The 15,135-nt window shown below is 35.7% G+C and overlaps 1 protein-coding gene across 2 annotated transcripts; it reads left to right on the top strand.

Moving 5' to 3' along the window:
* Positions 1–4,796: 4,796 nt before the first annotated feature.
* LOC145567688 (pto-interacting protein 1-like) lies at positions 4,797–11,085 on the top strand. Of its 2 annotated transcripts, none has more exons than XM_081627039.1 (9): positions 4,797–4,954; positions 5,302–5,375; positions 7,353–7,457; positions 7,974–8,221; positions 8,322–8,448; positions 8,918–9,191; positions 10,233–10,365; positions 10,455–10,541; positions 10,684–11,085. In XM_081627039.1, exons 3-9 carry the CDS (start codon positions 7,373–7,375, stop codon positions 10,816–10,818), a joined length of 1,089 nt encoding a protein of 362 aa, XP_081483165.1. In that variant the 5' UTR covers positions 4,797–4,954; positions 5,302–5,375; positions 7,353–7,372; the 3' UTR covers positions 10,819–11,085. The 2 variants fall into 2 exon arrangements, with proteins under 2 accessions (XP_081483165.1, XP_081483166.1); XM_081627040.1 differs by having other exon boundaries at positions 4,805–4,954; positions 5,305–5,375.
* Positions 11,086–15,135: the final 4,050 nt, after the last annotated feature.

Genomic DNA, 15,135 nt, shown 5'->3' with positions numbered 1-15,135 from the left:
TCCACTTTTTATAATTTTACAATGTTGATAATTAGAGATATTAAGAGTTAAAAATATGCATTGGCAAGCGTGATTTTAGAAAGATGTCAACTAATTTTTATTATTTTTTTTTTTATTTTTGCGTAGAACTACCCTAAAGATAGATTGTTTTGTGAACAATAACCCGTTTTTTTAAAAATTTGTTTAGATTGATCCGTAAGTTAGCAAACGTTTGTCTAGCACTATCCAATAATGTTTTCCATTCAAATTAGACATTAGGTGGGACCCACTTCTTCTCTTTCCCACCCAATTAACTCCCCTCCCCAACTACATCTCTCTTTCCTCATTTATTTTCCCTCCATTTTCACTCTCTTCGATCTTTCACCTTTCATATTTCGCCAGATTCTTCTAACCTAAGTGAATCTCCACCATAATTTTCATCTCCTTTTCAGAAAATTGATAGCCCTAACAACCTTTTCTTTGTTGTTTCTCTCTTTCCTACTCATCTTTTTGATGTTTATGGTAATTCCAAGTAAATGATTGAGAGCATTAGAATGCAATTGAATTCAATCCCAAAGCCAAAATAAGCAAAACCTCCAATTCAATTCCACCCCTAAACCCTAGAAATCAAAATTCCCAAATTGGATTGAAGTCATAAACCTAAATTGAGTCACTAATTAAGTTAATTGTATAAATTAAAGGATAATGATATATGTAGCCCTTAGGGCTATATATAAGCATTAAATATACTTCCTAATAAAATGGAATTAAGTTGGAAATTTATGACAAAACACGCACAGATCGGTGTAATTAATGTTAATTTATCCTTAATATTGTCTTTTTTAGCTTCTTATACATAGTCCTTAGGGTTATGTTTATCATTTTCCTAAATTAAAACCATATTAAAATGAATTAGTGAGTTATTGCGTTGAATTGCTTGATTTTTCTTCTCTTTGGTTTTTGGGTGAGTTTGGTGGTAAAATAAATGAGGGAGGAGAGATGTAATTGGGTGGGGAAAGCAAAGAAGTGGGCCCACTAATGTCAAAATTAGACGGACAACGTTATTGAGTAGCGCTAGACAAATGTTTACTAACTTACGAGTAGTTTTAAACAAAAAAAAAAAAAAAAAAAAAAAAAGATAGTTATCCACAAAACAACTTATTTTTAGGGTGTTCTAAAAAAAAAAACAGAGAAAATATGTTTTAGGACACCAAAGTGGAAAATATAAAACTCAAGACATCAAAATAGAATTATATATCAAGCTCACTATACTGAAGCAAAGTTTAAAATCTAAGGGTACCATAGTGGATCATTGAAACTATAAGATACTAAAGTGGAATTGTGTCAAGCCAGGGCACCTAAATGGAATTTATACACTCGCTGTTTTTTTTTTTTTTTTTTTTTTTTTTGCCATTGCCAATATTTAGGTCAAATATACTTTGAAATTTTAACCATAAATCTTATTAATCCATAATATTTCATCCGTCTTATTAAATGCAACACATGACTTTTACACTATATATATAACTTATTGTCATTGCATGTGAGTTTTTGTTCGTCTCGATTTAGAATTTATATTATATCAAGAAAATTTTGACATTTGCTACCAGCGAAAGCACCTTGCTTCACATTTACTACCGGTTTAATTTTTTTATTTTATCTTACTACCATCAAAATCCCGAAATTTTAGATATCATTACCTGTTGCCTTATGTCGTTACTATTTCCATTAGTGAAGCCCAATCACCGTCCAACCACCTCACTGCCACCACTCTACTTCAACCACCCTCATTGCCACTGTCCAACCTCCATTTCCCCATCAACGCCCGCGTCCAAACGATCCTCTGACGCCAGCGACCTGACCCCTCCTTTTCCCCCATCAACAACGGCAAAACAATAACAACAGAGCAAGCTAAGTGCAGTCTGGACGGCAGCCGCGAACTCCACCAACAACCCACCTCCTTCCCAAACGCCATCAACATCTCCTCACCTTCACACAGCCACCAATAGTGCACCTGTCTTTCCACCACCAAGGTTGTGAACAGCCGCAATCGCCTCGCCACCAATTCCCTCTTTCCCCCAGCCGGAAACGGCCCCTTTCCCCTTCACCCAACCTGAATCGATCCCCTCCCCTTCCCCCACCCAAAAACCGGCACCAATACCCTAAACCCATTCCCCGAAACCACCCTAAACGGGTTTTAGGGTTTCATTGTCACCCGTTCAGGGTGGTTTCGGGCAGCGTGGACTTGGGAAATAGTGGAGCTGGGGTTCGCTGGCGTTGGGGGTGCGTTTGGGCGTCGGCACTAACGACGGAAGCTGACAGAGGGAGGAGGGAGGGTGGCTGACGGGGAGGAGGAGGTGGCTGGGAATTTTTTTTTTAAGTTTTTTTTTAAATAAATTAAATTATTATTTAATGAAATAATGGGTCCCATTTAACGAAATCCTAACGGATTCTGTTAAAGTGGTAGCAATAACTATAACTTAAGAATTTCCGTTAAGTGGTAGCAATAACTATAACTTTTGGATTTGGGTGGTAGTAAAATAAAATAAAAAATTAAACCAGTAGTAAATGTGAAGCAAGGTGCTTTCGCTGGTAACAAATGTCAAATTTTCCTTATATCAATTTTTTTTACAATAAAAATATAATTAAATATATTAATGATTGAAATGATGCATTGGTAAGCCTGTAATGAGAAGTGATATGAGATCTTTTTGGATTTGCGTTATTGTATTTTGTTATGATCACATAATAATAATTTTTTTTATTAAATATATAAAAATGGAGATATATACGTAATAAGACACATTTTGTAAATTGTACGTGAATAGTCAAATGAGACAAATAAATTGTGATGATGAAGGTCCTCTGTAAAAATTATCAATTATATAGTGCTCCCTCCATTCCTGGCCACATGCTTTTCCCATTTCTAATATTTGGGTCAAACTTTGTAAACTTTGACGATAAATTCTCGTTAACATAAAAGATTATATATTCATGTGACATTTTGTTGAATTTGTTACATTTATTAATATTAATTTTTTTTTATAATTTTACTCGTATGGAAATGGCGATGTAGATGTAATAAAACACGTCTTGGAGACCGTAAAAAGTTAAATGGAAAAAACGTTTGGGGACAGAGGGAGTATGAATTATATTGTTAAATAGACTTCAATAAGTCTAGTATGATTTGGGTTTATGTTAATTTTATTGTAAAACGATTAATTTGAGGATAACTTTAACAATTTTTATAGTAAATTTGATTCCTTTAATAATAAATTTTGATTTATTATTTGTTTGATTGTATTTTAATGTGTACTGTAATTTTTAATGGATACATGATAGCATGATATGAAAGCTAATATGATTAATCTAATATATTGTAAGTGTCTTTAACGGGTATAATTTATATTGAAAAAATGGTAAATTTTGTAGAAAATTGGGGTAACTTAAAATAATTTTAGGAAAAATACACTTTAATAATCCCAACTATTGCCGATTTACTTACAATAATCCTAACTATGCACTTAGTTTTCCTAGAGCAGACCCAAAAACGGGTTACTTGCTGAAAGGGTAAACTCTTTTTTTTTTTTAAACGCCATATGTCAGCACATGATTAGCTTAATATTAAAAAAAATAAAAAAAAAAGAAAAAAAATAACAAAAACCATCCCAAGATTCCCACCCACCCCTTAGGCCAATCTCCAAAACCACCAACCACCCCAAAACCACCAGTTAACGCCCCTCCCAACCCCCAAAACCACCAGTTGACGCCCCTCCCAACCCTCAAAACCACCGGCCACCGACACAACAATAGCTCCTCCCGCAGAGCCAACGACGACCCTCACAATCCCCAAAACGACCAGCCATGATCCACCCTACACCCACCGATAATTGCTCGTTGCTTGGTCGCCGGACTTGCCGCAACAACAGCTACAACTACAGCACCGCCAGCGACGTCCACACAACAACCACCAACAATTCAACCACCACGAAACATCAATTCGACCTCCAATGACCGGCGCAAGGGAGGTTGGGGCGTTTTGCTTGCGGATCTTGGCAGAAAAGGAGATAAGGAGGGAGGTTGGGGTGGTTTCGCGACCAGATCTAGACGGAAAATGAGGGAGGTTATGGTGGTTTCGCGAGCGGACTGATGGTTTCACAGATGGCTGGGATTAGTTTAAGGCAATTTCGAGGGTTGGGGAAAGGCAGGGGGTAGTTTCGAGGTTGGGGGCCTTAGGGCTGTGGAAGATGGTTGTTTTCGGTAGAGTGGAAGGGGAAAGGAGAGGTTTTCGGCAAGGTGGTGGCGGAATTCGGTTAGGCTAGGGGGATGGGGGTGGCTGGTAGGGAAGAGAGGAGTTTTTTTTTTTTTTTTTTTTTTTTTAAAAAATTATATTTTTAGTTTTTTAATTTTTAATTTTTTTTGAACCACTCACGTGATGCCACATGTCAAAGCAACCTTTTATATTAGGTTGATGACCGGTTGAGTCTGCTCTAGGAAAACTAAATGTATAATTAGAATTGTTATAAAATAAACCTTAATTGAGATTATTATAGATAAATTGACAATAGTTGAAATTATTAAAATGTATTTTTCCATACTATTAAATTATGTTAACCCATATTACAATAACTTACAGTAATAAAATCTGCCCGTTTAATGTGTAGGCGATGTACTCCGTAGCATTTACTCCGTAATTTATATCGTTACTCCGTATTCATTAAGACAATCTGCAGGCGTGGACCAAGTCAATCTTATTTAATTTCCAATAAATGACTTTTGTTTTATTTATAGTAGCGTTGACCATATATAAACAATTCCCAACGACCTGTCATCACATTTTTCCTACCAACATTCTCTCACACCATCCCCTCTAAAACCGCCCTCTCAGCCTCTTTCTCCGGCCACCTCCGCCGGCGACAGACGGTGGTGATCACGGCGGCGCTTCCATTTTCGTCTTCATCTTTTCCAATTTCCGGTGATTTTCCTTCCTTTCTCATCCTAATTTTCGAAATTAGGGCTCATTTGATTGAATTATGTTGTCATTTTTTAATTTATTAATTATCTACCGCAAATGCTAATTAATTACAAAAATCCTGCGAAATAATTTTTCTTCTTGATTATTAGTCTAATTAATCTTAAGCTATCAATTAATTATTTAATCAACGAATATGCCTAGATATCTGGACAAAATAATAGTCATAGTCTATCCTTTTACCCAGTTTTTGACGATTAAATTATTATATATTTTGGTATGTTTTTTTTTATAATCTAACATCTGTTTTTATTGTCTTATTCAATTTTATCTTTTGCCGGCTGCTGAAGAAGTTTTTGTGTTCTTCGTCAAAAATAATTGGCTGAATTTTGGATTGTAAATTCGGGTTCACTTTTGTTTGAAGGTTTGTTTTAATTTATGGTTATGATTAATTTTGATTATTGTTATTGTTATAATTTGATAATGTTTATATTAAATTTGGTATGTATGATACGGTTTTCATTTTATTTTTGGGTATTTATTTGAATTGGGAAAACTATGAAATTGTTCATGATAAGGGATTGTTAGGTAGGATTGTTTTGTCAAAAAAAAATAAAAAATTAAGGGATTGTTTGATATTAGTTGATATTCTCTCTGTGGATTGCATACTGTTGCATTGCTTTACATACCATGTCAAATGCTAAGGTTAAGGTTTTGGTGGGTGGTTAACAATTTAGTTTGTTTGGAGATGAAATATAGACTAAGAAATTGTTTTGCAATTATGGTGTCCCGTGCTGAAAGCCTGAAAGGCTGGGAATTGACATTTGCAATCACGTTTTTGGAAATCGGTTTCCCCATATGTAGGGATGCTGAATGGGTGAGACACAGGGAATGAAAGGAGAGGGAGACTGTAGTAGTAGTAGGATGATCACGGGATTGATTTTTTGAAATCTTGGAATTTTTTTAAGTCTGAGGAAGTAATAGCAATGTCGCCTTTGTCTTTGATAGCATTAAGCTCTAAGAATTTTATGGACTCAAGTGTGACAATTTTGACGAAAGAGAAGATTTAGGGAATAACGTTGTTGTTTGAATGTTGTTCCTGTTGAAAATTTTTGTTATGCTTTATGTGAAGCTACATGACTAACATTGGTAATCGAATTTAGGAGATTGTGGATTAAGGATGTTCTACGATGTGGTAAAATTTATGAAAATGTCGTTGAATGAAAGGTGCCATATCTAAAGGCTGTGATGTGAACTGTAGTCTAAGGAGTTTTGGCTTTGAATTTAGCACTTGTTGTCTTGATGGTTGATGCTGAGGAACTGACTACTGCCTAGATTTTGTTTTGGCAAAGCTTCTTAAAGGTTGACAACTACGAGAACATGTAAAAATTATGAAGCTATTGTTAATTTATAGTGAGGTGTTTGTGGTAGTATTCAGAATGAATACCAATTGAAAGATTGGCATGTCAAGAAATAAATACAAGACTATGAGAAAATGTAGTTATTATTGTACGGTTGTACCCAGTAGATGACTTTAGCTTGCTATAGTTTTTTCAATTAAGCTTTAACAAAATTGTGGAATCAAGCTACCTTTTGTCCACCAAGTTTTGGAGCTGATTGAAACTGGAAGTTCAAGAACAGGTGGCTGGTATACTACCATAATGAAACTGCCTTTTCTTTTTTTTTTTATTCGGATAGGATTTCTGTTGGCTTCGTTGGGAGGCTCGCGTATAGTACTACAAAATTACTTTTATTATGGAATATAGGATATGATGGAATATCAACAGAAGTAACCCTGTCCTGATAGATGTATATGAGATTTTTATGTTGCACTGAAATTGTATGCTACAGTCATTCTTAGGAAAAATTGTCCAGTGAGAAGAAGCTGTAATATCTCTCTTTTCTTTTATCCCTTTTGTTTTCTGTAAATGTGAACACGTCTTACATAATGTTTAATATTTGTTGCTTACTGTCCCCTATCATCCTAGAAATTGCTTCCAGTGCATAGCAAATCCTGTTTTGTTTTAGAGCATTATATTATTACAAGATAACATCTCTTTCCTTTCCTTTGTTTAATGGGTCATGGCCTCATGGGTGTCTCCATTGAATGCTAAATAGTCTCTCATTTGCCAAACTTCTTGTTTTTGCATGGAAATATGCTAATATTATAAGCTGCTTGCTTTTGTAATACTGTACTGTATAATATAACATACTTTGTACCTGTTAATTTTTTAGTCTTCGAGTTTCTAGACGCCCTTGTTACATTAGAATTGAGATACAATTGTGGTGAATTGTTGTCTTGTTTCCCTACCATGTGGTCATTATTCTTCCTCTGTACTCTGTAGCTTAAAAAATAATAAAATTCTATTGAGGTTATTTTTATGATGCATAATTTTGGCAGACTAGTGAAAGGGAGAGAACATGAGTTGCTTTGGCTGTTTTGGAGGAGATGCAGTCCATAGACATTCAGACAATGGAGGTGGTTATATGCCCAGAACTCTAGCAGGTATTTTAGTTCATGCTGACTGCTTGTGTTTTGTATAATATGATGCCTTGTATGCATATAGCTGAGATCAACTGAAATAGAATCTCTGTTAAGCTTGTTCAATTTCACCCTCACCTTTTAATTGAATAAAATAAAGGAAACTGTTATTGAGAGTTTTCTCTGTCTTATTGCTATTTTTTCACTCAGTCGAGCTTGCTGGTCTTGAAACTCTCAATTGGCTTTTCTCAACTCACCCTAACCCACAGTTTTCAGTGATTACTTAATATCTTAAATGTATCATAATGAAAAGAACTGTAATGCTAGAATTCTGTGAGCAGTTATATGCTGATACCCCCTTTTTTTTTTTTTTTTTTTAATACATGCACATATGTGTGCCTGTCTGTGTATGTTTGAAGTTCTTGATGATAGAAAATCTGATTTATTGTGTTAAGTTTGAGCCTCCAGGCATCTTTGGTTTATTTTCTTCATCATATGCTGTTTTCTCAGTTTATATGTATTAAATTTAAATTTTTGTAGGGAGAGATGGAAATTATCAGTTAGTTGATAATGCACCTAGCAAGCCACCAGTGAAAATTCAGCCTATAGCTGTCCCTAAAATTTCAGTGGAAGAACTAAGAGAAGTTACAGAGAACTATGGTTCCAATGCTTTAATAGGGGAGGGCTCATATGGCAGAGTGTACTACGGCGTGCTTAAAAATGGGCGTGCAGCAGCTATAAAAAAACTGGATGCCAGCAAACAACCAGATGACGAATTTTTAGCTCAGGTTTAAAACTTCCAGAATCATATTGAAAATTTGGACCTGCTATAGTGCTATTTTTAACATTATAACACTGGGGTGCTTATTTAACCTTTTTATTTTGCAGGTTTCGATGGTTTCAAGGCTAAAACATGAAAATTTTGTTGAATTGCTTGGTTATTGTGTTGATGGTAACCTACGTATTCTTGCATATGAGTTTGCATCAAATGGATCTCTTCATGACATTCTTCACGGTAAGCTGTATTCTATTTTTTTATTTACCATTGTCCCTTTTCTCTTATTACTACTGCCTTATGTCCAGATTGATTGGTTTTTTCTTTATGTAAGAAATTTTTGGCTTTATCTAAGCTTTGGACTTTTTACCTTTTGCTTCTTATGAATTATGATTAAGGTGGAAGATAAGTTATGATGCTTTCTCATCATTTTGTGTAAGGACTGAGGGCTACTGATAGATACCAATTGTATACTTACTGCATTTTGTCATTATATGGTGATATGTGGTCCTTTCATTAGTTGATTCAATATCTTAGTACTGCATTGTTTCACTTTGTGAGTTTGAATGCTCAATTGCTCAGTGCATATTGGTGAGTATGTACTCGTAGTTTAGCTAATGAACCTGGAAATGTGTTTTCAGACCTTTTGTTTTTTAGGACGTGATAATTTGTTTTCGTCAATATTTACGTACTGCTGTTATAAATCTAGGGAGGAAGGGTGTCAAAGGAGCACAACCTGGGCCTGTTCTATCGTGGACACAACGTGTTAAGATTGCTGTAGGTGCTGCCAGGGGACTTGAGTTTTTGCATGAGAAAGCTACTCCCCCCATTTTTCACCGTGATATCAAGTCTAGTAATATACTGCTCTTTGATGATGATGTTGCTAAGATTGGTGATTTTGACCTGTCAAATCAAGCTCCAGATATGGCAGCACGACTTCATTCGACAAGAGTTCTTGGAACTTTTGGCTACCATGCACCTGAGTAAGGACTTCAAACTCCTTTTTTTCTTCTATGTTGGGGAATTTTATTACCACAGTATGACTATCAAAATGGTCTATTTCATTTAAAATATTATACTAGGGCACACATATGCGGTATGGATTGGAATGGTTACTTCAAAGTATTGGACTAAACCCCTTGACACCCTGTATATGAATGGCCAAGGACGGTTACTATAATCAAAGTATTATAGTGTATGCATGGCCATGGATAGTTTTGATAGTAGCATAGTCTTCTGATAGTTCTGTTAATCGGTTAATCCCCTTGACACCCTGCATTAAACTAACATGGTGTAAAGTGGGATGGTTACTTACATTAGAGTATTAAGCTAGTATAGTAATAGTATATGAATGACCGAAGATAGTTCTTAACTTCTTAACACTGGAATAATTTTCTGGTAGTTCCGTAGTTCTGTGACTTAATCCCCATGACACCCTGCATTAGATTAACTTGGTGTGGATTGTGATGGTTTCTTAAATTATAGTAATAGTGTATGAATTGCCAAGGATAGTTTTCACACTGCTGTAGTCTTCTGGTAGTTCTGTGACGGTAGTTCTGTGACTTTATCACCTTGAATATTTTGTAGAGCTGAAACAATGTTGACAGAGGACCTAGTATTCATAGAGCCTCACAGCACACACCACTTGAGGGGTGGTATTTTGTAAGATTGACTTTTGACTTAATGTTCTTGGTAAGCCTAATATCTGCTTATTCCTTATAAGTAGTGATGATGGTTATTGGTCGCCTGATTTGGTGCTGGTACGTAAGTTAATATTCCAGGATTTTATCTCCACTTCATCACCAAAAAATCTCTGAAGGGAGTATTATTAAATTTATGTTCAACAAGGTCAATCTTACAGTCATAGAAACATCTGAACACTGACGGCTTGATGATTAAGCAAACAGTCTCCTCTTTAGTCATAGAATGGAGTGCCTTCAGATTTATTTAGCTTCCTCTATCTAGTTATAAGATTCACTCTCCAACTGTTTTGCCTTTAATCTGATCATTGTTCACGTCCTTAGGTATGCAATGACGGGGCAGCTTAATGCCAAGAGTGATGTGTACAGTTTTGGCGTTGTCTTGCTTGAGCTTCTCACTGGTCGGAAGCCTGTTGATCATACCTTACCTCGTGGACAGCAAAGTCTGGTGACATGGGTACTTATTATTTTGCTCTGTTCTCTGATTTTTCTAGTACAGATAACTAGGCTTTACTCCTAATACATGCATAAATTTTATGATGTCAGGCTACACCTAAACTCAGTGAAGACAAAGTCAAGCAGTGTGTTGATCCGAGACTCAATGGAGAGTATCCCGCCAAAGCTGTTGCAAAGGTATACGTCTTTCATACCAGGATTAGGCTTGGATAACAGTTGGTGGTTGTTGAATGACATGCTTTCTTTCTGTGCTTGTTAATTTTTTCTGACAAATGAATTAATACAAGCTTCTATGCTAATACATTGGATCATCATGCAGATGGCTGCAGTTGCTGCATTGTGTGTACAGTATGAATCTGATTTTCGGCCAAACATGAGCATCGTTGTCAAGGCACTCCAACCTTTGTTAAATGCTGCGCGGCATGTTGCCAGCCATGATGTTCCAAGCTCATGAACATTTGATCTCTCCTTCCCTGCCATTTGTCCGTCTCAATATGTGGCTATGGTTTTTGGTAATGCAAAGTATACAGAGACATTAATTTTCTGGACTAAAGAAAAATTATTCTAGCTTGTGCAGTGCTCACTTTTGGTTGATAAGCTGTAATTTTGGTTTGCTCATAGTGTGGTTATTGATTTATTGTGGTCTGGATGTTGATGTCGCATTTTTCCAGCTCATACACTTCGGTTGAATGAAATTATAGCTGTTTATCATTGAAGTCTATATTCTTCGTATGTTATGTTAAACTCCTATGAAGCGAGGACTAATTCATTATTTGTACATTTTTTTTACCGCTCAGTACAAGTAGAAAGACTAGGTCATTTTTCTAGCAGCAACTGCCAGGTTGTGAGCCCCTAAATAGTCTCCTGTCTAGTGTCTACCTTATTTACGGAGTACCTTTCAAATAACAAGTTTATATGGTAAATAGCCCTATATTCTGATGATAACCATTAGTCTATCATATACTGTGTCCAGATTATTACTTTCCTCTCTATGGGAGGCAAGGATTAGTACATCTAAGACTTATAATTGTCGAGCAACCTTATTACGCGGATCCAATGGTGGTGTTGCAGCTGTTTCCACTCCATATGATGGTGATGCTATGGCCTTTTTAGTCTGACACTGCATGAAGAGAAGAAAGTAAGTGCAATAGACATTTCATTTTTCTACCCTTTGCCTTAATGGTGTTACAGCTGATACAGAAAGGGGGTTGACTACTTGACTAATAGCCATAATCTGCCTAAAATAGCTTTAATTATGTTCATGTTATATACTAATTGTGTTATGTTTCAAAAAAAAAAAAAAAAAAAAAAAAAAAAACTAATTGTGTTAAAATTTATAGGAAGGAGGTGGAAAAATATGCACTAAATGTTGGAAAACAAGATAATAGTTCATCCGTATCTTTTTAGTTGACACATTAATTTAGTCATGTTTGCCAATGAACAAATTCAACTTGTAATATCTTTAATTACCGATAATCATAAATAGTAAAAAGTTTTTTTTTTGAAAGAAAAATAGTAAAAAGTTGATATTTTGAAAATATATTGAAAAATTTAACAAAAATAAGTAAACCTTTGCTCGGTCTTCCCAAAATAAGCAAACCTTTTGATTAACCAAGAGTAAGTTGACCTTTTATGGATATTTTCTTTAAATAAGTCAGATGACCTACAATCTACCAAATAGGTCACATTTTTTCCTAATTCTAAATTTTTTTTTCTTATTTTATAATTGATGATTAATTAAATTGTATTAAAAAAAAAAACCCACCACATACCAGCGTTCCACCCCCATCCCCGCCAACCACCAAACAAACCACCTCCCCCTTTGGCCTCCCTGAGTCCATGACCCCTTTGTTCCCCTCCTTGAGCGCCGGCGACCCATCCTAACCCGCGCAGAAAGCTCGAAACCCACCTGAACCACCCCACCTCGAAACTCCATTTTATAGAACCCCTTCCAAAAACCACCACATACCTTGATTCCCTAACCTAACCACCAGAATATTACCATATCGACCTTGAAACCCAACCAAACCCACCTCAATACTCAACACCCACCTCGTTGTTGTTGTTATGTAGATTTGCGATTTCGATTGTGGGGATGTGATGCGATTTTTGGTGGTAGGGAAGGCAAGGGATAGTGGATCCAGTGAGGATTTTGAGGGTGGAGGTAGGAGGGATGGTGATATCGGTGGTGGGGATGGGAGGTGGGGTATTTCGATGCTCTGGGTGGTGTTGACGGTGGCCAACGGGGCAAGGGCGGGGAGGGGTGCTGTCTGTAGTAGTGGGGGTATCTAAAAAATTAAGGGTTTTTTTTTAATCTTGAAAAAGTATTTTTTTTTAATTATTTTTTCTACAAAATTTCAAAAATTGATTAAAATATGACCAACCACACAATGACATGGGGCATAAGCAACCAAACAATCGGTTACACTTAAAACAAATCGGTCATGACTTATTTTGAGTTGAGGTATGTGGTTAATCAAAAGGTTTGCTTATTTTGGGAAGACAGAGCAAAGGTTTGCTTATTCTTGACAAATTTTCCAAATATATTTTGTGTCGAATATTTTTCAAATTGACTTGAAGTCTTCTCTCTTCACTCAGTCAAATTTCATGCCAACACACATATTATATGTCTATTTTATATAGTGATTTACCCCCGTCCCTTGGTCATAGTTAGGAGTATTTTTGGCTCTTTAGATTCACTTTTAATATTAATATGTGTTTTCTAGTGTTTTCGTAGTTTTGGTATTATTTTATAGGAAATTACAGGTTTTGAGCATTTTCCCGGATTTAATTGGAGCTACTACGAGCATTAGAGAAGCACGACCATCTTTCATAGCCCAAGGCCGGTTAGAATCATCAAACCGGTGATTAAGGGGCTCGGCATAGAAGAAATAAGGAAATGGACGGAGTAATTAAAGCCCCAAGGAGGAGATACGAGTTTGGGCCAAGTTAGTAGCCCAAAACGAGAAGTCCAAGCCTTGCTATGAGCTCCGCCTGACCGAATGGAGGCTCGCCCGACCGGGCGAGGCGGAAGAATAAGAGTGACTCTTCGTCCTGTCTCGCGCCTGATTGGGCGCGAGAGAAGCTCCCCTCAAGAAAAGGAGGGCCCCGACCGAGCGCATGTTTTGGGAAGAGACTGTCGACGATTTTCTTACTTAGATTTTAATTAGGATTTTTAGCCTTGTATAAATACGTTTGCTTAGCTTGATACAATTATCTCTCTTCTCATTAGCTAAATTCTCATACTTAGTTTTAAGCTTTGAATATTTTCTCTTGTTTCTCTCTCTACAACTCTTGGTTTATGCAGTTCATTATTTCCGTTTATTTTGGTAACAATTTCTTCACTTTTTATTTCCAATAATTTACTTGCTTTGATTTTATCATGTCTTGTTTAATTGCTTTGTTTAATTTAGATTTTAATATGTGTGAGTAGATTATTTTCTAAGGTTGTGGGGATCCATAAATAATATGAAGGGTAATTTATTATTGTTGATTATCAATGTTTGATTAATTTCCTATTGATTGAGTTAATGCTATGCAATTAGATAAGGCATGGTTTAATTGTATGAGTTTTGCAATATTGATTCGAGATTCGAGAGATGAGAATTGATGTTTAGGCTTAGTTTCAATAGGCAAATTAATTTATAAATGGTTAAGTCAAGATTCAAGAGATGCGATTTAATACCGGTAGATTAATCCTGTGATTATAGTACGTAGCGAAAGCCCTTTATAATCTGATTAATTATTGCATTGGTGATTGATTATTATGCTTTACCCTGGAATATTATTTATTGGTGAACCTATACCCTAGGCTTTTATTTATTGATTTCTCCCTACTTTTTTTCTCCTTAGTTTAATTCATCATATCTGTAATTTGGTTACTTAATAATTAGATTATTTTAATAAATTAGGAATAGAAAGACTTGTTTCTCTGTGGATACGACCCTACTTCCCTATCTGTTCTAGCTAGAGGACTTAGGAATTATTTTTGATTAGATGATACGACTTTAGCCTGTCAACATACATGCTTAAACACATAAGCTCACCCTTTTTTACTTTACTTACAACTGAATAAGTTAATAAAGTATGATATCAAAACTTCAAGAGTAATGGTTATTAACCAAGGCAAACATAGTAACATAGGAGGATTTCCTTAATTACAAAGACACTTGAGAGTAAAGGAGTGGGAAATCTCTACCGCCAAGTACCCTCACTTGAAAGAATTCAAACCCCAAACCTTTAAATAAGAGCCTTACTAAGTGAGCCAACACTTTGTTGGTTATAATACATTAATACTTGTAAGTATTATATATTACAAGTACTTTGTACTTCCATACAAGATTACAAAAGTACCTTCATCAAAAAATTTTCTCTAACAGTTCATTAATGAAATTTTAATCCTTTTCTATCTATTTGAATTCCCATCCTAATACTTTGCCCTTCTTGGTAATATTGTGTTGGGACTTGGGAATAGATGGGGTATAACCTTATAACACTATAATCGTATAACCCTAAATCTATTCCTATTTTTTATTCCCAAATCCGAGAAATAAATCTGGGACTTTCCACCAATCGGGAATGAAAGTTCCATTCCCACTAAACTCCCAGGCCAGCCTCCCATAGTTCTACACTTTTACGTATACTTCATCCATTTCGTAATAATCACAACACTTTTCATTTTCTAAACTAAAAAAGTACCAATTAAGTAATTAACAAACATCAAGGGCTGCCCAACTTCTAACCATGCATAGTACGGTAGTACCACATACCT

Source organism: Chenopodium album, chromosome 11, assembly GCF_948465745.1.
Source record: "Chenopodium album chromosome 11, dcCheAlbu1.1, whole genome shotgun sequence".
In the NCBI taxonomy this organism is placed as follows: domain Eukaryota; kingdom Viridiplantae; phylum Streptophyta; class Magnoliopsida; order Caryophyllales; family Amaranthaceae; genus Chenopodium; species Chenopodium album.
Note: the sequence above shows the minus strand (reverse complement) of the source record. Positions and strands in the feature narration are given on the sequence as shown.